The sequence below is a fragment of the Neolamprologus brichardi genome, chromosome 19 (genome assembly GCF_056152115.1).
Source record: "Neolamprologus brichardi isolate AB-2024 chromosome 19, ASM5615211v1, whole genome shotgun sequence".
Classification (NCBI taxonomy): Eukaryota; Metazoa; Chordata; class Actinopteri; order Cichliformes; family Cichlidae; genus Neolamprologus; species Neolamprologus brichardi.
In genome coordinates this window covers 13305127-13327058 of record NC_142122.1, presented here as the reverse complement: position 1 = coordinate 13327058, position 21932 = coordinate 13305127, and the positions used below count along the sequence as shown (strand labels likewise).

Here is a 21932-nt window from a genome sequence, read left to right as displayed (position 1 = left end):
AGAACAGTACTTTGATGGATATGTAGGAGTCACCTGGGGTCAAAGTTTTCAGGAAACTCAGTATCCCAAATTTCTCCCCTAGAGCACTTGTACAAATAGAAATACAGCCATCTTACATAAAGATTGTCACATCTAGACTATCTAGTTGCATGCAGGCTAATAGGATCAAGACAGTGTAATTATCCTTATCTAGCCAGATAGCTTTTTCAATAACGACTGCAGCAGACAATCCAGAGGATAGGCACAGCCGAAGTCAGAGACTACTGAATTATAAAGTAGCACCGTGACTTCTCTGGAGCTAGGAGTATCACTTTTGCCTCTGGTTCTATCCAGCTTTTAAATGGGTGTAAATAGCTGTGGAAACCATAAAGCGTCGCACATCCATCAAAAAATGGAGAACAAGCAACTACGATGGGTACGAAAATAGCCATGACCAGAAGAGTATATTGTGTTCAGCTAACTTAATTAATATTTGTTTGAGCTGGGTTTAGTGCATTGTGCCTGCAGGAGTGACTGCAGAAAAGCAGACCTGTTGTTGATTCCACCACAGTGACACAGACCATTACAGACACACCAACAAAGAAGCCCTCCTACAGGAGCTGAGCTATAAATAACTCTACAGCAGAGATGCAATATTAGTGGGTGGATCAGAAGTTAGTCGTCACTTCCTATTTATAAAGCAAATGCAGTCAGATTTTACATCGTGGGTGATTCATACTGAGTGGTGAATAGCTGGGATTAAAATGGGACTTGTTTCGATGTGGTCCATTCTTGATTTCCTTTTTAAATGACATTTTCTCTAACGGTTAAGTAAATATTTTCAACTGTCGGACATCTAATCAAATATATGTCATTTTTGAGTTCTCTTATTTGTTTTTATCTGCTTCAGGGAATAACATCTCTAATATGTCTTGCCAGACTGCAGTGAAGCTCTACAGATCTTGCCAAGCAGGTTTACGTCAGAGGCAGGCAAGGGATTCAGCATCACCCTACCAAGGAAAACATCTTTAACCTGGTTCTCTGTATTCTGCTGCCACCTAGCGGAGAAATGCTTAGGTTTTACTCATGATGGCACGTACCAAATCCTGGTATTTTCATGCCCCAATGTGTCTTTCATTTTCAGAAATGTTAACGTAAGAAGGTTTTGCCAATTGATAGCAACTACAACCACACCTGCCTTCTATTAAGAGCATTAATACATTAAAATATTCAGTGAATACTGTCATAAGGTTTAAACCCAGGTACTACATCTTTATTTAGAAATCACATCAGAGAAAATCTAGCCATAACCATAGAGGAAAACAAGTATCATATTAATCCCCCAAACAAGAAAATATGTCATAACATAAACATAATCGATCAATAAAACAATAATCAGATAATATAAAGTAAAAACAATTGCTATCAATAAAATGCTGAACGTGAACAACAAAATGATGATATTCGATTGTGGCCACTAGCTGTACACTGCACTGACTTTGGAACATGAATGGTTTCAGTGTCCTGGATATTTTTTTTTTGTCTTCTGGAAATTAAAACTTGCACCGTCAAGCATGACCTTGCAAAAAACAAGCAAAACATTAACAGTGTCACTAGTGAAGGCTGGACCATTCTGGTAACGCCCAAAGCATAAATAAGGTAACATCAGGGCTGGGTGGCTGTGCTCCAACCCAGTCCCAAATTACCCTCAAATGTCAAGTAAATTATCTATTTTTATTTTACAGTTTGACAATATAAAATGCAGGCTCTGGCCTACTCCAACAGCAAGGGCTTGACTTTGAAGATAAATACTCAAAGCTTGCCTGGCTTTGTGTTCTAAGAAGCGATTCATCTTATGACCAAACATGCCCCAAGCCTAGGATTATAAAGAGGATGTGTCACAAACCTGAAAGTAGCTCAGCAGCATTTGCATTGATGTGTTTAAGGGTTTAAATACATGTAGGATGGTCAAATACAGTACTGAACATATTTTTAGATTCAAGAAAATGCTGTTTGATGAATGCCCACTGCATTGTGTTTTTAGTTATTCCTTCAAAACCTGTACACTTGTCCCACACAATCACTGAGCGACTTTCAAATATGACCTATTCTCTAAAAATCCTGTCCTTTAAGCTGCCGCGCAGTCAGAGAATGTCTCCGTCATTTTTCAGACACACTGTGTCACACTGAAGACGAACGGCTGAAAGGAACATGCTCCTGACAAGTCACTAAAGTGGCATGCTGCTCTTCACACGCAGAGGCACAGAATCCATGGTAAGCTAAACACAGGTGGAACTGAAGTAAACAGGTTGTCTACTCTGTTCATCTGAAATACGTCATGTCATTAAAATAATGAGCCTAATCTAAAGAAAACTACTGTTCAGGCACAACAATGAATACTTAAATATGACATCAATCTGTGCAGTCCTCACTGTATCAGTGGGATGAGAACACAATTACATCCACTACACTGCAAGCGAAGAAAAGGTAACTGACACATAATCAACTATCATGATATTGAATGCTTTCAGTGCAACCAGTGACAGATACATTGGGTCAACATTCACAATACGGAAACACAAATACCACTAAACCAGTATGTTTGGCTCATTTAACAGCGGTATGGAGCACTGGCTGGTCGCTTTGCCCATGCTTGGATAATGATCATACTAAGCTCCACTAGCTCCTGTTACACAAACAAATAAAAAAGCTAGCAAATATTCTTTAAAATGTGACTGATCTGTGTATTATCATGCATGTATTTTAATTACCATGAAAGTGTGGCACATGCCTTGTGGATCTGTGATGACAACTGTGTGTGAGACAGTGCTTAAATGCTTTAGCGAACTCTCTAAGAGCATTTCCAGCTGTTTCAATTGACTGCCCTGTGAATCATCAATCAAAAGATATTTTGGGGAAGTCTATTCAGCAAGAATAGATCAAGCACACCAATCTTTTAGTCAGCAAAGATCTAAGATCATTGGCCAGAGAGAGAAGGGGTGTGGGAGGGTGAAGCCAGAACTTCACTGACCACTAAGTCTGCAGGTGGTGGTGTGCAGCACAGAGGCAAAGGGGGCAAAGGAGAAGGAAAGGAGGGCACAGGACTGAGCCTTCCCACTCAACCTAATACCACTTCAAGGACTCAGGAGTTATCTGAGGGGACATGCTCTTCAAAGCCCTCACTCTCCCTAACCAGTGCCCTCTCCAGGATGACTCGGCCCTCCTTGTACCGCTGACTGTCCTCAGTAGCAAACTCATAGATCCAACCCAGCTTGCTGTTGCAGTTCTTGCAGCTGACGTCCCTCACCATGTGTCTGCCGGTGAGCATCACTCTGTCCTGCACCTCACTGTACTGGAGGTTCACCACCTATAGGGAGGAGTTTAAGTTAAAGTATATCTAATGAATGCCTGTATTTTATTTGGTTTAGGGAAACATGTCACAGATGGTGTGTTCATGGCTAATTTCACTGTACCTTATTGAAGAGGAAAGCTCTGCCTGTGGCTCCTGTGAATCGTGTGGAGATTAGCTCAGACCTATTAGTCAGGATTGTGTCACAGTTGGCACAAGAGAAGAGACGTGTTCCGCCGATGTGGTCCAAGAAGATGCGCCCCATTGTCTGATCACCGGGATTGACTAAATTAAGGCTAAAACATGAGAAAATTAAATAGTACGCTATGTATTCTAAGACTGTTGTAAACAGTATGAAGAAAGTGACCCCTTATAAAATAATACCCTTGAGCTGGCCAAAGTAATAATGCATATCAGTCTCAAACTTTTTTCTGGCATGTTCCACAACACACAATTGTTTGTTAATCAATCATTAACAATACAAGTTGAATACACATATATAAAGGAGTTGTTCAATCTCTGTTCATCAAATAAAAATAAATACATTAAAACTTGGGTATTTTAAAGATTTGGGTTTTTTTAAGATTTGTTTTTTAGGAACCATTTTAAAATTTTAATATGTGGAAAACTATCTGAGCTCAGTCACTCACTTATCATAGCTGTTTTACAAGTTAAGAAAGAAAGAAAGACGCTTGAAATATCCAAAATAATTGTACCCAATAAAAAAGGGGGTTGTTCTCCGAGATATTAAGGCATAAGCATAATTTAGGCATGATTATGGAAAAACAAACAAACAAAAAAAACAGTCTCTGTTATTATCTCAAAAATCTATTATGCGTTCTCTCTATATGGACTGGGGAAGATGAATGCACAAAACTATGTTTTGAATTGTACACATAATACAATACTTTGGTAAAATTGATAACACAGCCACTGAAAGAGTATCAGTAAAAACATGAATGTTTCTAGTGATACAGAGAAAAATTACTGTTTTCTCAGTTCCCTTAAAACACAAATATAATCCTTAATAATAATAATCGAGATAAACTAAAAGAAGGAGCAAAGAGACAAAAAGCCACAAAAAATAGAATCAAATGGCTTTTTCAACTTGCTTATTGTTACTTTGATTACAAACAGCTGCCTTTTCCCATTTTTCTAATTTATTATCAAAAATACTGTCCTTTATAGAACTGCTTACAGAAGCTTAATATATCCGTCTATGTTTTTAAAAAAAATCCTATAATAGGATAAAAACATTTTCATTTCATTAATTTTTCATTCGTCTTTTCCATTCTCATCTCAGGTCAGGCTTTGTAAGAACAGGGATCAGTGCCACATCATCCCAGCCCTCTGAAAAATGCTCATCAATTCCCATTATTTTGTATAAAATTTGGTTTCTTTTGTTTGTTTGTCAGTGGAACATGTGGAAACTAAGGTGTAAATAATCTTAACAAAGAGCACTCCAGTCGCCTTGGCACAGTTTCTCCCTGTTTCAACATTTTAGTCGTTACAACCACAGAAGTACTTCTTGTTCCTGGATGCCTTGTTATGAGTAATACTGACTGTAGATGGCAGCTAGGCTTTGCATGGTGTCGATGCAATTATGAATAATGGAAAACAAACGAAGCAGGGATTTTCTCAGCTACCTAAAGAGAATACTTCAGAGGATTTTCATTGGGATTTTAGATAACCTAACCGACTGGTTTCGTAAAAATGCACCGAGCCAGCGTGTGAATGGAAGCTAACGCCAGGTTAGCCGTTCAGCTAACAGAGTTAACAAGCGACCACAAAACAGATAATTCTACTAAACTCCAAATGACGGCTGCCTACCTTTTCAAATTCGGTCTGGTGACATAAAATGTTGTGCCCAGCGATGGTGTCACCGACTTTTTAAAGTAAATTTCAGTCGCACATCTGCTGTTTATACCGTCGTCGTCGTCGTGGCTTTGTTTTTCTTTTTCAGCTGTTCCTGTCCTCTGAGCTGAGCTCCAAACTAGTATCAACATCCGGTTTGTGACGTAGCTCCGTCTGCAGCAGCGACATACGGGTTTTCCGCCAGGTGTCAGCATGTAATATCTATCCTCAACTTCTGAAAAATATGCTCCCATTAAAATCGTTAAAAAATAATGCTGAAGCTTATTTAAAAAAAACGAAAACATAATATCTGGATATAACAAAAAAAAAAAAGAATATACCATATATATATGGTTGGTTAGGCACTACCATTTTGTCCGTCTGTATCTGGAAGTCCCACAGGATCTTAGCTCGGCCATTCTCCACCACCCTTGGGGGGCGTCTCCCATTTTGACCTCGGGACTTCCAGGCTATATTCGGCACAGATGTTTCTGTACACTATGCCGGCCACTTGGTAATAGTGTTCAATGTATGCCCTGCCTGCTTGCATCTTGCACCCTGCTGTTATGTGCTGGATTGTGCATCAGTTCCTGATGAAGCCTCTTAGGGTCCTGTTGATCTTGTATAGGTGTAGGCATTCCAGGATCCAGGTGTGGGGCATTGAGTCATAGGCCTTCTTGTAATCAATCCAGGCAGTGCACAGGTTGGTCAGCCTAGTCTTGCAGTCTTGGCTGACTACTAGGTTTTGCGCCTCTGGTTTTCTTGACAAATCCTTTCTGTGCCCTGCTTACGTATTGACCCATGTGCCTGTTCATTTTAGCCAACAGGAGCTTCTATGTAGTACTGAGGCAGGTTATTGGCCGGTATTTGGATGGGACCGGACCGTACTGGGGGTCCTTGAGGATCAGGACTGTCCCGCCTTCAGTTAGCCATTCCGGGTGTCTCTTGTCAACCAGCAGCTGGTTCATTTGTGCTACCATACGCTCATGGAGTGCAGTCAGCTTCTTCAGCCAGTAGGCATGAACCACGTCGGCACCTGGTGCTGTCCAACTCTTCATACTGGAGACCCTTTCTTGGATGTCTGCCACTGTGATGGCTACTGGACCCTGCTCAGGGTGGTTGCTGTGGTCTGCTCTCAGATCCACCATCCACTGAGTATTGGGTTGTGTCCTTCTCCCATATGCTCTTTTAGTATTCTGTGGAGAACAGCTGGTTTATTCTCATGCCTTCAATCTCTCTGGTGTATCTCTTCAAGTGGCTGGCCAAAGCTGTGAGTCTTTCCAAGGCTGTACTTCTTAGGCATCTTCTTTGTTGCACTTTTCTGCAATAGCTACCATATTCCACTGATATGGAATATGAGAAGCTGCAGCAGCGAGGGAACTGGGTGAAAATGAAAAGAGAAGGCAGTTGTGTTGAAGTTGTAGACCTTAGCTCTTTCAGCTTCTTCCCAATACACCTTCAGGCTCTCCAAAAAGCAACACCCTTAAATCAGCAGTTGTAACACATATGTAGTGTGTGTAAGTAAGATATCAGTTAACTGGACTAGCTCCATTTTTCATAGATCAAAAAAGTCCCAATCACTAGTGAAGCTGTTTCTTATCTTTTTCTGCTTAGTTATTCAGTTTGTCCTTATTTATCACCTGGCTGTTTATGCCTGTTTTGATATAACATGTCATAACATTATAAACCTAAAATGTTTTGCTTGATGAAAAACTCCTGACAACTCGAAAACATCAAGATATCTTGATGGATTATCCTGCACTGATTCCAAGGGTCGGGTCTATCTGCACAGCCATCTCAAAGGACACAACTCATAAAGTATTTAGCAATCTAATCATATCTCAAAACATCTCCAAAAGCGAACTTGCTGGTTGTTAGCATAAAATTATATAACCTGGGTGAAACACATGCAACACCCGAAACTCCCATTCATCATTATTGGTTAAGAACCACCTTCCGACAAAGTGAAGCATTAGTCCAACTATAAATTGCGGGGCAGCATATTTAAAATACACAGAAATCATCCCTGAAAGCTAGAAAACTATAAACCTGCAAATAATTTTCTTAGTTGTGTCTTTACACCCACGTGAGTTTTACTGTGAATCACTAATGTGATCATCACGATGTGCCATTGTGTCCACAAACCCCTTCCATGACATAATGGAACAGAAACTGGTAAAATTTTAACTTCAGAATAGTCATTTGGTTTAAAATAAGCAAATTACACACAAAAAATTACCTAAAATCATGACATATGGATTTTATTCATTCAGTTGATTCACTAATATGCCAGTCATTGTTATATAAAGGTATTTAATCTCTGATTTAGAAGTCCAAAAACTGATACTCATTTCATGGTCCTTTGATTTATATGTCCCAATAGGTGACACAGCACAATTATAGATGTAGAGATAGAGAAAGGGATGCGATCGATTGTCATCTGGATAAACTGATAAGAAGGGGTTATAAAAGAGAATAAGAGCAGATGTGTAAAGGACAAACATAGCAAGGAGGACTCTTTTCTTTTCTGTTTGACAGGGTTTCCTCTCTGGCTCCCTTCTTTGCCTTTTAAAACTTTGCTCTCTCTGGAATCCCGGTCTTTTCCACACTCTTTATTGATATGCTGCACTTTTACAGCGAGTGAGAGTTTCGTTCTCTGAGTCTCAAAGGTAAATAAGGAAGAACTGCACAAATTCCCCAGTGTGGAAAACACTCTGACCACATCATGGCTCGAGCTGCGCTCCTGATTGTGGCTATCCTTGTTGGATTATGCATGACATTTTCAGGTAAGTACTGAACAGTTTGGACTACTTTAATGTGCTCAGTTATGTAGCGAATTTTAAGGGCAAGAAGGCACAGCATGAGCTGAAATCAGAATGATCTTTTGACTGAGCGGTCACTGCTGGCTGATGCATGATTTACCTAATTTGACCAGTTTGACAGCATTGTTTCCTTTACAGAGTGCCATGTATTGAAGCTGTGTTTTATACTAGAATCATCTAATGTTTGCTGATGTACACTTTATATACTGAGTATAAAACGTTAGATATAAATGTTCAGGAACTTTGGGTTAAAAATGCAAATGTAGTAAATTACACAGAAATCTTGTTAAGGTGCAATTTTAAAATCTGAGAAGCATCTATGAGGGCACTCAGAGACAGTATATCCCAGCAAAGCTAATACTTTATCTTTCTGTTTTAAATGAAGTAGAACTCAAATAAATATAATGAGTTTTTTTGCCAATCAGTCATCTCTCCACCTGGCTTACATTTGGAGTGCGCAAAGTTGATTATTCACTAAAAATCTCAAAGAGTTTTACAAAATTAAAATAAGAAAAATGCAACTTTTTTATTGTTACCTGCTAATATTTTTTAACCTAATTAACTCTTTTTAATTTAAGATTTTCAACTTTTATAAACTGCCTAACATCTGCTGACTAATTTCATGGGGTTGGTTTATTTTCAGTATTTTAGAAATTTAAAAGTGTTAATTTGACTTACGTCCCTTCTAGATGGCGTTGGAGGTGGTGACCAGACAAAAGTAAAAACAGAAGAGGTACTTTTTGCCAGTTATCACACCTTTTTGTCTGCACATTCATATTTTATACTATCATCTGTATATTGCTCTTGTAATGTACTAATGTACAGACTTTTTTGTGTGATTCAGGCAGAAATGTACATGTCCATACTTTGCTCCCCATTACCACCGCACTTGTCTCCATCTTCTTCAGGTAATGCTCCCTGCAGACATAATCAGTGACTGCACTGAGTTAAAATTCAATTTTATTTCTATAGCATCAAATCACAACAACAGTTGCCTGAAGGCGCTTATTCACTACTTTCATCCTTCTATAATAGGTCTGTTTTTAAATATATTTTCTAGTGTTGCATTATGAGATTGCTGACATTTCATTTCCTTGCTTTTCCAACACCAGTTCATGCTCTGACACCTACTGATATCGCCACTGTTTATACCTTGGGAATACCAGATTCAAACAGGTATATTGCAAAAAAAAAAAAAAAAAAAAAAAAAAAAAAGCACAAATCTGTGTAAGTAATACTGAAGAATGAACACTGAATGGGTCAGCACGTACTGCGGCTTTAAAAGTAAACCTAACTGAACACAACCACCGCCTTATACAATGTGTATGTCTTCATTTTTAGGGATGAAGCCTCCAGAATTATCAGTAGACTAGCTGGTGAGTCTCATTTACAGCCAGTTGTATTATTTTCAAATATCAAGAGATGAATGTATAAAATTAAAAATGTACAATGCAATCTAATATAAATAATCACATTGGTTATCAACTGTTAACCTTTGAAATTACTTTTACATGTAGTATTTGTAATCACAAAACTGTTTTCCCAAAATTCTTCGTTACTTTATGACTGAACTTCGGTTTCATGGTTTCAAAGTTAATAATTTCCCAACTAATTATTATTATATTATTTAAATCTCCTATTATGTGATCAGGCCTAGAACTTGACCATTAATCTTGTTTCAGTTAACCACTATAAACCTGCTTTATCATTTCAGCTTTCACTGCCAACTTCAAGTGGATTAAAGCTTTTTTAAAAAATGCCTATCAAATCATTAAGGCCTTTGTGATTATGTATTGGAAAGCTTTTACAGTTAATAGTTCAGTTCAAGGTCAGGGTTAATAAACATATAGTTTCCTTTATCTGTAAGGATAAGATAGGGGCCATAAACATTGATTAGTGACCCTGATTTCACATGAACATAAAAGAAAGCAAGCTTTCTTTTTATCATCAGTTATCATCTATGTCATGATGTACATTGTCTGTACATTATTATTGTGTGTTAACGCCTACCACAGTCTTCACTGTAATGTCTTTGTGGTTTGAATAGAGTTGCTGTCCATGTTTAACCCCACGGCGATTGCTCAACAATCAGCTCAGAGCTCATCGCAGTCCAGGTAAAACACATTATGCCTATATTACAGATAAATACTGTTTAAGAAGACTGCTGCAGGGTTCTTTACATGAGAGTTTCTGTGTTTGCAGGAGTTTACTGGAAGAAGCCGAGGACCTTTCATTCTCCCTTTCACATCAGGTAGAATTAACCCCTATCATATTAATTTATGCATTTTAAACATCTGAATGTTTCTGTGGCCTTTACAGTGAATGAGCTTATCCACTATAAATACAATTGCATATACATAAATACAAATGAAACAGATGACAGGATACTTTCACTAAAACCTCAATCTCAGATTGATATCTCAACAAGGAGACATGGTGTGCTTGGGTACTCCCATAATCACTAACTAATTTAAATCCCCCAAGTCATGGTTATTCAGGAATGTCTCTGGTGGTGAAATGCCACAGTTGTTAATTAATTTTAAGTTTCATTTTTATAACCAATATCACATACAGAGGTTCAAAGAGCTTCACAAGCATAAAAACGTATTGATAAATGAGGCCACTTTAATTTAAGACATTTTAACGCATGAGTAAAAATCAGTCATACATATATAAAATCCTATGAAGCACAATGAGAGGAATGAACAAAAGCATCAAACAGAAACAGAAAGTCAACGTGAGATTGATGGAAACTGTTACGTTTTCTCTGAGTAGACGTGAACAATGACAGGTTAAGTTCATAAACTGCAAGCATTCGCCCAACTGAGGCGCACTGTGTTATTCGAGAAAATTAAACCTAACAAAAAAAAGAAAAAGAAAATAACTTAGACACTCATACATTATACTGCATGTCCTTTCAGGTGGAAGACTGGAAGCTTGTGCTGCTGTTTGTGCCCGCAGATTTCATATGTGCCTGTTCGTCACATGTAAGATCTCTTGTTTAATTTCTGCTAAGGCTTTATGTTTGGTGCTGCATGTGACGAAAAGGAAAAAATACAAAATGTTGCCATTTCTTTGTTCTTCAGGTTGAAGAAGATATTGAGGCTGCGGTGCAGGAAGTGGAAGCAGCTCTGCAGCTACTGCAGAAACGGGTATGGTCCTTTTTTTTTTTGGATTCAGTTTTTTCATGAACATATAGAATGGCAATTAAAAATAACACTCTGGGTGTATGCTTACAGCTGCATCGTACTTTAGTTCATGTGGTCACCTGGAGTGGATATCATCAGCAAGATACGTGAGTGTTTCCCATAAAAATCTACCAAAAGCAACATGTTAAAAACTCATGTAAAACATGTTTCAAGTTTGTTCTGTGCTATGCATGTACAGTTATAGGATTGTTTTTCATTTTGTAGCACGTGTGAGTGTAACGCCAAACGCCTATATAAAGCAACTCTCCTGAAAGCACTGCAGGTAAACTACTTGTAAATAAATACATTTTCTGTGCATCCTTTTGTCTCTCTGACATATTTTCCTGCCTAACTGACTATTTTATTTGGGATTTGTTTTCAGGATACTCTGAGCCATGTCTTCAAAAATCCAAAGTGGAATAACAACGGTGCAGACTTCACTGTTATGTTGCATTCAGCCCCAGCAATCCTTGAACCCCAATCAGACTCTGTAAGTAACATTGTTCCTATCAGCTACGTTGCATAATCTTTCCTTTATTAACAACTCATCAAATATTGCTGACTAATGTGTACCTTGCATATGTTATATGCTTCCACACAGTCTAGCCTTGACCAGTTGACTATTCAACTCTGGACAAACCTGGTAAATTCTTAAACCACACTTAGATGCGAAAAGGAAAATGTATAAAATGAAAATAGGCAGTGTGAAAGAGCAGCAGACTTCTAGAAATTCATTTTATTCTGACATTAAAACCATCCCTTCAATTTAAAATGAGGCCAGAAATAACAAGTGTCAGATTAAACACAGATTAAAGTGTTAATATGCCTGACAAGAGATTTAATGATTTACTTCATGGGATTATCTACAGAATGATTCCTCTCAAAGTTGTTCACTCTGAATGCACAGATGAGTGGATTGTACTTTGTAGGTTGCTGGATGCAAAATAGCTGCACATATAACCCCAAATCTTAACCACTCATTGACTTTTTCTTCTCCAGCTTCAGCCACTGACAAGTGAGCCCAAGGTTACACACAGACATGCCATAACTTTTCCTTGCCCTAACCAGGTGAGCCACTGCAGTCTATTGAAAAAATGCCTTTGAAGTGTTAACGTGTTAATGTGTTAATGCTTTCACCTCATAGAGTAGACTTTTTAAGTTATAAAATTCAATGTTAAACTGTTAAAATTTTCTGTTCTCATCCCAGGAGCATCCTTTCCTGCGTACACAGATTAATTCCCCTCCTGAAACAGTGGGGGAATTTTACAACAAAGCAGCAGTTCAAGTAAGAGTCAGATATGTAAAAAAAAGAAAGAAAGAAAGAAAAAGAAAGTAAAGAAGATAATTTAAATCTGTAGATAAACTGACCTGAGTATATTTTTTTTAGAATATGGGTACAGAGATACCTTGCACAGACCGTAGCCCGTCTAACACCGAACCCACATCAGGTGAGAAATGATTTTTAAATTCCACTAATACACTGAGGGAAATGTTTCTCAGTCCAGTCATGCTCAGTCACATTGTTCTTTCCACTGTACAGTTAATGAGCTCAAACCTGGAGACATCAAGGTGGTGGCAGCGCTTGGTGACTCCCTGACGGTGAGTGTTTCCCTTCTCCTACAGGCCAATTTTATCTAATGGGAGTCCAAACAGTAAAATCAATACTACTACTGCTACTACTACTGGTAATGATAATAATGATAATACTAATAATTTTCAAAAACATTGAAATTTAATAAACAAATAATTCAAAGGTAGGAAAGGATGATCAGTCTGATTCTTAAGAAAAATAATTAACTCTATCTCTCATTTGCACTTAATTTACAGACCCAGTAGATCTACAAAGGCATAAAACCTTCATAATAAGAATTTAGAAGTAAACAATCATAAAAGTATTTTATAATTTTATGTTTTTAACTTTTTTACTGTCATACTTTTACAATTTTTTGTAATCACGTTGGATTTTCCTGAAAAATTGCAGTTATTAATGACTTCTCTGCAATCTTTATACATTTAGTGGGTAGAATAGGATGCAAAGCAGGCCAGTTGTAGCCCAGGAGCCATATGGTTAACACCAATGGCATAGTACCTTGCAGGACCAATCAATTCATTCCTTTGGGTTTTACTAGCTCAGCTTTTTATTGTCTTGCATCTGATGTTTCCTGTAGGCGGCCAATGGCGTAGGTGGAAAATCAGATAACTTGTTGTCACTGCTTAATCAGTACAGAGGATTGTCATGGAGGTAAGACAAGTTAAAATACAAATTTGTTTACATTTTGGAAGAGTTACTTTATAAAACTAACTAAATTTCTGCAACTTTCAGCGTTGGTGGTGACAAAAACATAACCACTGTGACAACTCTGGCCAGTATGTCTCTATCTTGCACTCATGTTTTTGAAGTTGAAAAAATGGTAGTTGTATTTCACTTATTAAACTAAATTGTGGTTCTCATCACTATCACTAAAGGATATAGGCTTGAACAGGCCTATCTTTTATGCAATCTAATGACCTGAATCAACAAAATGAGTTTGGTTGCTCAAATGAAAGGGCACTTTTGTATACTTAAGAAATCTAAATGCTGTCACAATGACTAAATTACAATATAAGACTATAACAATTAAATCCTTGTTTGACTTTTGTTTTTACTTTAACTTCTAATACTTTTTTCAGACATCCTGAGGGAGTTTAACCCCTCCCTGACTGGATTCTCTACAGGAATCAGTGGACAGAACAATGCTAAAGCTTTTCTCAATCAGGCTGTTCCAGGAGCAAAGAGCGAGTAAGTCACATTTGTACTTACTTTCAACCTTAGCAGGATTTGCAGCATGCTATATGAAAAACATAATCAGCAAGTTTTAAAGATAACATTTGTTGCTATTTCTAGTGACATGGCAGGACAGGCGCGCATCCTAGTGGACAAAATGAAAAGCGATTCAGTAAGTCAGCAATAATTGCAGGAGAAATATGCATACTGGGCACTTTATTAGGTACACCTTCCTAGTACAGGTTGGACCTCCTTTTCCCAACAGAGCTGCCTTATTTCTGTGTGGCATAAATTCAACAAGATGCTGGAAACACTCCTCAGAGATTTTGCTCCATATTGACAGCATCATGAGTTTTCTGGTTTACATCCATAATCCATGATCTCTTGCTCGACCACATCACAAAGATGGTTTATTGGATTGGAGCACAAACAGACCCAAGAAAATGCCAAGACTGTTGATACCAGGCAGAATGGATCCATGTTTTCATAAAGCATTAGCATTCGTTTCCTGTTCTTAGCTGACAAGAGTGGCACTTTGTGAGATCTTTTGATGCTGCTGTAGCCTTTTTTGCGTCAATGTTTGATTTGTTGTATATTCAGAGATGCTCTTCTGCAGACCTTGGTTGTAACAAGTGGCTATAGTTCCTTTTTCCTTTCTATCATCTCAAAGCAGTCCGGCCATTATCCTCTGATCTCTGGCATCAACATGGCATATTTTCTCTTCATTGGACCATTCTCTGTTAACTCTAGTAGTGGATGTGTGTAAAAATCTCTGTAGATCAGCAGCTTCTGAAATACTCATACCAGCCTAACTGACACTAACAACTATACCACATTCAAAGCCACTTAAATCACCTTTCTTTGTCATTCTGACACTCAGTTAGATCACCTTGTCCACATGTTGATTTGTTGCCATGTGATTGGCAGATTACATATTTGCCTTAACAAGCAGTTGAACAGGTGTACCTAATAGAGTGGCCGGTGGGTTTACATTCAGACACAGTGTCATGTGTATTTTGTCACATGTTTAAGTTAATAAAGAACAAATTAAACACAGAACTTTACCTCTTACGTCCTCCAGCGTATCGATTTCAACAATGACTGGAAAGTTATCACCATGTTCATTGGTGGAAATGACATATGCGCCTACTGCAAGGACACTGTAAGCACTCCACATTTTGTCTTTGTTGTTTTATATATTGTACTTACTTACTTTGCCATCATAATCAGGCGGATGTTGGTCATCCAAAATATTTTATTATTTTAATGACAACTTAAAATTATCCTCATTATCATAACAATCTTTCAGAGACAAAAGCCTCAAAGGTTGCTTGCTTTACTTGATTAACAGTCCAAAATAATCATTAAAGACAAGTAATCATAGCCAACTCCTGCATTAGTGAAGCTATTCGGCATTCAAATTATAATCAAAATAGTTTAATTGTACGTTTCAGTGGAATAACTAATTCAATAATTTACCAAATATTTGTTTTTCACTTTGTTGTTTCCCCCCTACAGAACTATTACTCACCCAGGAATGTGGTCCGTCGGATCAGTGAAGGTCTAGACATACTCCACCGTGAAGTATGTTCTCATCTTCTTGCACCTTGCTGCCACAGCCATTCAGTATCCCTGTATGTTTTCAATGTCGAAATCTTTCCAGGTGCCTCGTGCCGTTGTCAATCTGGTAGAGCTGTTTAGCGTCAAACAGCTACGTGATCTGCACAGTGATTCGACTTTGGGGTGTCCAACTTGGCTTGCAAAGTAAGCAATATTTTCTTGTGTTGGACAAACAGTTTGACCAAAAATCGTAAACCACTAATTGACACTCTGTGTATTTATGTTCCAGTATGTTTTGCTCCTGTGCCCTGAGTCCTAAAGACGGATCAGCTGAACTCGAGATGCTTGAGACCTACAACACAGGCTACCAGGTGTGAAAGAGAGAAAAGTTAAAAAGAAGGATTTTCCATAATTTTCACATGTCAAGGTTCAGGGTTCCTTTATTTGTCATTGTACAATTTGAAAAAATTGAAGAAAAAAACAAAATTTACTCCTCCACTGCTTACAATAATGGCTCTGGAGTAAAGTGATAAAATAAGAGATGAATACAGAAAGAAAATAAATAAACTAAATAATTACAATTCTCTCATGAACCTGTGCTTTCTTATGTGCATTACACATTTCTCAAGCTTACTTAACCTGACAGCAGCATTTTCAACGGCATAAATAGACTGACTCTACAGTCAGTCTACAAACAAGTAAGTGGACTTTTTAAAGGCTAAAGAGGGCGATATTATGATGTCATTGTCCACTGAATATAACTGTCACTGCAAAGTCAAAAACTTTATTTGCTTTTTATTCTTGTGAGGTCATCTTATGACTGTCTGTCCTCTCAGGTTGGCATGCAACAGCTCGTTGACTCTGGGCGGTATGACACGCACGGTAACTTCACTGTGATACTGCAGCCCTTCCTTAGAGGGCTTTCTCTTCCCAAGTTACAGGTAATGTCTTACAAATTTGAAACACCACACGTTTACAATGTTTTTGTTTTCATTTAGGAATTTGTTTAACTTGAAAAAAAAAAAGTCTTCCTTTCTTTGGCTTCTTTATAAAAGGACGGCCGGCCCGATCGCTCTTACTTTGCCCCTGACTGTTTTCATCTCAGCCAGAAAGCTCACACACTCATGGCCCGTGGTCTGTGGAACAATATGGTGGGAGTTTCTACGGCCATTATGACATCAATATTTTGCTCCATGTGGGGTTTTTTGTTTTGTTTTGTTATTTAACTTCTCTGATATTAAATAACCGACTTTCATGCTCTTTTAGCTTGAGCCACTGGGCAACAAGACTTCTACACAAAACTTCACAGCTGGCGTTGATTTAATTTGTCCCTCTGAGGTAAAAATGAATCTCAATCTCAACATTCTGCATTATTATGTTATTACTTTTATGCTTTCATTAGCTTTTTTTTTTTTTTTAATTTCCATTTTTCTTTCCAAATACAGACAGTCCCATTCATTAGGACGGCTGTTAATAGCGGCTACACCTTTCCAGGCCCACCACCCACTCCTGCTCCAGTCCAGGTAGGTTATAATTTAGGTGATTCTTACCCCCCAAAAACTTGTGGCAAACATTTATTATTTACATTATGCACAATGGAAAATGATTGAGTCTTATTTATGAAATATATCTTTATCATATTACAGAACTGGGGGAGTGACTTCTCCTGTTCAAACACGGCACCGTCCAACTCTGTGCCCACTTCAGGTGCTCATCCTGTGTTATAATTCAGTTCTGAAATACAGTGATTACATGTCAAATATACTCATGTTGACTTTTTTAATAGCTCACAAGGTGCGACCAGCAGACATCAAGGTAGTGGCTGCTCTGGGAGACTCTTTAACGGTAAGCTCAAGAGCGTGACTGGTATTTTGTCATAACTGAATAAATCCTCTAAATAACTCCCAAAATTTTCCGCTCACTGTTTTTCATCCAAATCCTTCATTTGCCTCTCACAGCCTTAGTCAACTATTTGGCAGCTATGCAGTTATCTGTCTGTGGTTTATGCGTCTTGTTTTTTCTTCTCTGTTTGTTCTCAGTTCTTGCAAATCTAATTTATTTCAAAGTTTCTAAACAAATCAAATGTACTTGCTTCTACAATAAAAACTGAATACCAGAAAAACCCATTAATACTGTAATATTTCATAAATCACGTCGCTAATAGACAAATGTAACAGAATTACTGTCTAAAGGACGGATTTTCTTTGTTTTCAAGTTCTTAAGAGCTGAAAAATACTCACTGACACATTTTTTGGTCTCTGGGACCCATAGCGAGTAGATTAATCTGTAATAATTTATAATGGTAATAACAGTGTTACACATCAAACCTTTTCTCTGTACCTATAAATCAGTTAATGTATAAACAGAGAGAGTAATATCAACTTAATGAGAGAGAGGTTGAAACGGGGGGGAAGACTGTTAATGATTCCACTGTAAAATCACCTTTTCCCAAATGTAGGCCGCCTTTGGTGCTAAATCACAAAGTCTGGTGGATCTAAGTACTGAGTACAGAGGAGTGTCGTGGAGGTGAGAGACCAAAACAAGACTTTGCACATCATAAAGTATAAACGTTGCATTCTAAACACACATTCTTTGTTTGCCTATTTTTTTTATTAGCATTGGAGGTGATGATACTCTTGAGACTGTCACAACATTACCCAGTAAGTCAGAAACCTCCTGTGTTGAACTGTAGTGCACATAAGCACCACTAGATGGCAGAAATAGTCTGACAAAAAACTGTATTTTGTCTTTAACTGAGTAAACTCTGTACCCTAACTTTTTTTTAATGTATACTTTAGATATCCTTAAGAAGTTTAATCCTGATGTCCAAGGAATGTCAAAGGGGACAGGAAAAAAGGAGGCTGGTTTCAATGTGGCCGTATCGGGCGCTAAAATATCGTGAGTTCTGACGTTGACGTGTTATCAGATATATAAACGGCTCTATTACTGTGCTATCTTGGAAGCATTGCGTGGGCTAATTATGTGCAATTCCATGCAGACAAATCCCAGCACAGGTCAGACGCCTTATTGATGCCATGAAAGAGGACCCAGTGAGTTTAACATGCATTACCAAGTGATTTTTAATGTAGCCTTGTCTCAAGCCTTGCCACGTTTTCTGCGGGAAAAACACATGTATTTAAATCTGTCTCTCTGAATCTGTCACCACCAATCAAAATAGGCCGTGGATTTTGAGAACGACTGGAAGCTTGTGACCCTCTTCATTGGAGGGAATGACCTGTGTCAGTACTGCAACGATCGGGTGAGTTGCTTTAAGAAGTCGTCACAGGAAATGTGGTTTGAAGGGCATTTTTAAGGGAAAAAATGATTTCCCTCTGCAAGTGTAGTGCTTAAACATCCAGTGGTGTTAAACGCTCTCTCGAGATATCATCACTCCCCAAATGGAACTAAGCACTGGAGCAGAATAATTAAGCCTTGTGAGCACCCCCCGTTTATTGTTTTATTGTGTCAGACAGTGATGAGAGCAGACATGGTTTGTTTTCAATAAGCGCATTCTGTCGCTTTAGCCCTGCAACACAGATCACCCCCTCCCTCCTCTACCCCGGCCTATGTCTGCGTTGAACAAGCGCACAGAACACAGTGACAGGCCTTGTTCTCTAAGAGGCATAAACAACACAGAAGTCAACCGAGACTCTCTTCTTCCTGTCTCTGTCTTGCTCGCTCCCGCTTTTTTCTTTCTCATTTTAAACCCACCCCACACCCCCTCTCCCATTACACCCCTCAAGCTCCACTGTCAGGGTAGTCTCTCTTTTAATGTTTGTGCTTTGAAGCAGAATATCAAAGTGCAGCATCAATTTAAGATGAGCTCTGAGACTATAGTGACAGCTTAGGGTTAGTTGTTGCTAGTGCGCTCTTACATGTTGCATGGCTCTCTCTTGGTGGATTCAAACTTGGCCATATTCCCCTCATATCTGCCTTAATTATGCTGCTGGCTACAACAAAAAGAAAAAAAAAACACTAATGGGGTGTGGTGGGGGGGGCAAAAAGTCGTGGCTGAACTGAACTAAGTTCATGTGTTAATAAATAGCCTTATTGATTGCATCTGTCCAAACTACAGGCCATGCACTCACCTAAGAACTACAGCTATCATATGATGACAAGCTTGGACATGCTGTACAATGAGGTGAGACTATTTTTATTGATGTAAAAACAATAATATTATATAGTAAGATCATAAGTGAAAATACTTTTAAGAGATTCTGAACCAAAAAAAAATATTTGGGTTCATCCAGTTTTTTAGCTCCACTCTTCTATGATTTTTTTTTTTAATTGTAGGTTCCCAGGACGATTGTGAACGTGCTGGGGATCCTGGAAATTGAAGGTCTTCGCAAGATCAATAAGGACACCCTAGGGTGCAGTGTGGTGCAACAGTATGTTCATCAATCTAAGCAGCTTTTCATGAATAAGACCATTGAATACAAGGCAGTCTAAATCACTTCTTGTCTATATCAAGGGAATCTGTCATAAGACATCAGGTCTAGGTGATAGATTGAGCAAGCGACTATATGCTGTAAGGCTAAATACAACAGCCGAGGTTCTCCAACCTGAGGCCCTTTCCTGTAGATCCCCTCCTCTTCATTGCACTGTCTATTGAGTAAAACTAGAATATCAGATATAATTTGTATTGTATGACACAACTGCCTCATACCAGAATGAATAACAAATCAGTGATTTTTCCCTGTGTATCCCCAGGTTTGTCTGCCGATGCTTCTTGGACCCGGGAGAGAATTCACCAGAGCTGGCAGAAGCAAAACGAATCAATCGGGAATACCAGGTTAGCAGACTGGAGCCATGATAGTAAAATGTTTGATTCTGAACAAGTGTTGATGAATCAGGATTGTTACATTACCTTAATAACATCAGCCATCTGTTACTGCCAGACTGAAACCGAAAAATTGTTGCATGGAGGTCGCTATGACGACAAAGAGGATTTTGCTGTGGTTCTCCAGCCTTTTTTTAAAAGCACCATCTTACCTTTAAATGCTGTAAGTCTTCTGTGCGCCCATCACCCTCCACTACGCTCTACATGTATTTATATGTAAACATTTAGTTTGCGGACAGTAACACGTCTGTCAGTCCTCAGGATGCATTTTACCCACAAACAGGGATGATTGTGTGTTTTCCCTCGTGCAGGAAGGCCAACCTGATGTCACATACTTCTCCCAGGACTGTTTCCACTTCAGTGAACGGGGACATGCTGACATGGCTGTAGCTGTGTGGAATAACATGGTGAGTCTTTTAATGTAGGTAGTAAAGGGATAACTATTTGCCTTTATAATTACAACATCTCCCTGCAATTTATGCTGAACAGACATGCATTTGTGGTTTTATCTCTAGATGGAACCAGTGGGGGAAAAACAGACGTATAACGCCTTTTCAAATGGCAGAGATAGAATCAAGTGTCCCACTGAGGTAAGGAATCAGCTGCAGAAGCACTTCTTATTGCAGCTTTCTTACAGGTTTGTGGAATTGAACTTTGACATCCTATTTATATGTTCCAGGAACATCCTTACATTTTCACAAAGATAAACAGTGTGGCTCCTGCAGTCACAGCCACACCACCCATAACTGACATCACACCACAAGCCTCGGGCAATCCAAAGTGCCCTAACACTGTGCAAGCATGGCTCGCTGCCGTGCTGGCTGTTGTTGGCCTTCTGATTGGTTCAGCTGTCACCTGGCTCTTCTTCTCCTACAAAGCCAGGAAGAACAAGAAGAAGATGATGACTTCGGGGCAGATGAAGGGCACAGAATTTTAACTTTGTTATGTTTTTTCTATTTAGGGGGGGAAATAAAGAGCTACACAAACATTGAAAATGAGGCTGTCAAAACTGTACAATGTTATATATGATCCTGTTTGCTTTGATAAATTAATATTGTAACTTAAATACATATATCTATGTATATATAAATATATGCAGTAAAATAAACACTGAATTAAGTTTCTGCGGTAATTTTGTGTATACTTGTAATATGTTTTCATTTTGAGACAAATACTAGTGGGATTGTAATGTGTGGGTTGTGGGAGATGGACGGTTAATTGGCAATAATTCATGAAACAGTGTACTGTAGTGTGACTGCTCATTCCTGACCCAGCTTAATACACTTGTTTGTGCAGAAAAAGCACTGCAAAACACAAACTACTAATGCTCCAGTTGGTTAGGTTGATTATTACCTCCAAAGGCCGAGCCTGCTGATAAAATATACACAGGAATGGTTTATGATCTCTTTAGAGTGATGAAATATGCCGACAGCTTCTGTTGATTATGTCACAAACTTGTGACAGGGTGAAAAGTACATTTACTCAAGCATTGAGAAACATTTTCTGCAGTTTCCCCCTTCATTCAGCACAAGCTGAAATACTATACTTTACGCCACTTACATACGTATTTATTTTG

The 21932-nt window shown here is 38.4% G+C and overlaps 2 protein-coding genes across 2 annotated transcripts; one reads left to right on the top strand and one right to left on the bottom strand.

The window, feature by feature from the left end:
* Positions 1-1225: 1225 nt before the first annotated feature.
* Positions 1226-5334, bottom strand: LOC102788175 (protein yippee-like 5). Its single transcript, XM_006798425.3, has 3 exons — positions 5159-5334; positions 3453-3624; positions 1226-3346 (listed from the first exon to the last, which is right to left on the bottom strand). Exons 1-3 carry the CDS (start codon positions 5332-5334, stop codon positions 3122-3124), a joined length of 573 nt encoding a protein of 190 aa, XP_006798488.3. The 3' UTR covers positions 1226-3121.
* Positions 5335-7907: 2573 nt separating this feature from the next.
* On the top strand, positions 7908-21511 carry plb1 (phospholipase B1). The gene is made up of 43 exons (XM_006798424.3): positions 7908-7968; positions 8694-8737; positions 8849-8912; positions 9117-9180; positions 9346-9380; positions 10052-10118; positions 10207-10255; positions 10926-10991; positions 11091-11156; positions 11244-11299; positions 11418-11475; positions 11575-11682; positions 11794-11835; positions 12192-12260; positions 12400-12477; positions 12580-12640; positions 12733-12791; positions 13361-13434; positions 13516-13559; positions 13863-13971; positions 14077-14128; positions 15038-15118; positions 15475-15540; positions 15620-15720; positions 15806-15887; positions 16353-16457; positions 16572-16667; positions 16783-16854; positions 16962-17039; positions 17163-17223; positions 17303-17361; positions 17975-18042; positions 18133-18176; positions 18315-18414; positions 18515-18566; positions 18695-18775; positions 19592-19657; positions 19810-19904; positions 20227-20308; positions 20415-20519; positions 20668-20763; positions 20872-20946; positions 21036-21511. Exons 1-43 carry the CDS (start codon positions 7908-7910, stop codon positions 21291-21293), a joined length of 3249 nt encoding a protein of 1082 aa, XP_006798487.2. The 3' UTR covers positions 21294-21511.
* The last annotated feature ends 421 nt before the right edge of the window (positions 21512-21932 follow it).

Bases quoted from the DNA above. Each gene is read 5' to 3' on its own strand.
- LOC102788175 (XM_006798425.3), bottom strand. From the start codon at position 5,334: ATGTTGATACTAGTTTGGAGCTCAGCTCAGAGGACAGGAACAGCTGAA. The intron at 3,625-5,158 runs GTAGGCAGCCGT...CTCATGTTTTAG, and splicing joins ACCAGACCGAATTTGAAAAG to CCTTAATTTAGTCAATCCCG. The intron at 3,347-3,452 runs GTACAGTGAAAT...TCCTCCCTATAG, and splicing joins GAGCTTTCCTCTTCAATAAG to GTGGTGAACCTCCAGTACAG.
- plb1 (XM_006798424.3), top strand. From the start codon at position 7,908: ATGGCTCGAGCTGCGCTCCTGATTGTGGCTATCCTTGTTGGATTATGC. The intron at 10,119-10,206 runs GTAAAACACATT...CTGTGTTTGCAG, and splicing joins CAGAGCTCATCGCAGTCCAG to GAGTTTACTGGAAGAAGCCG. The intron at 20,520-20,667 runs GTAAGTCTTCTG...TCCCTCGTGCAG, and splicing joins CCATCTTACCTTTAAATGCT to GAAGGCCAACCTGATGTCAC.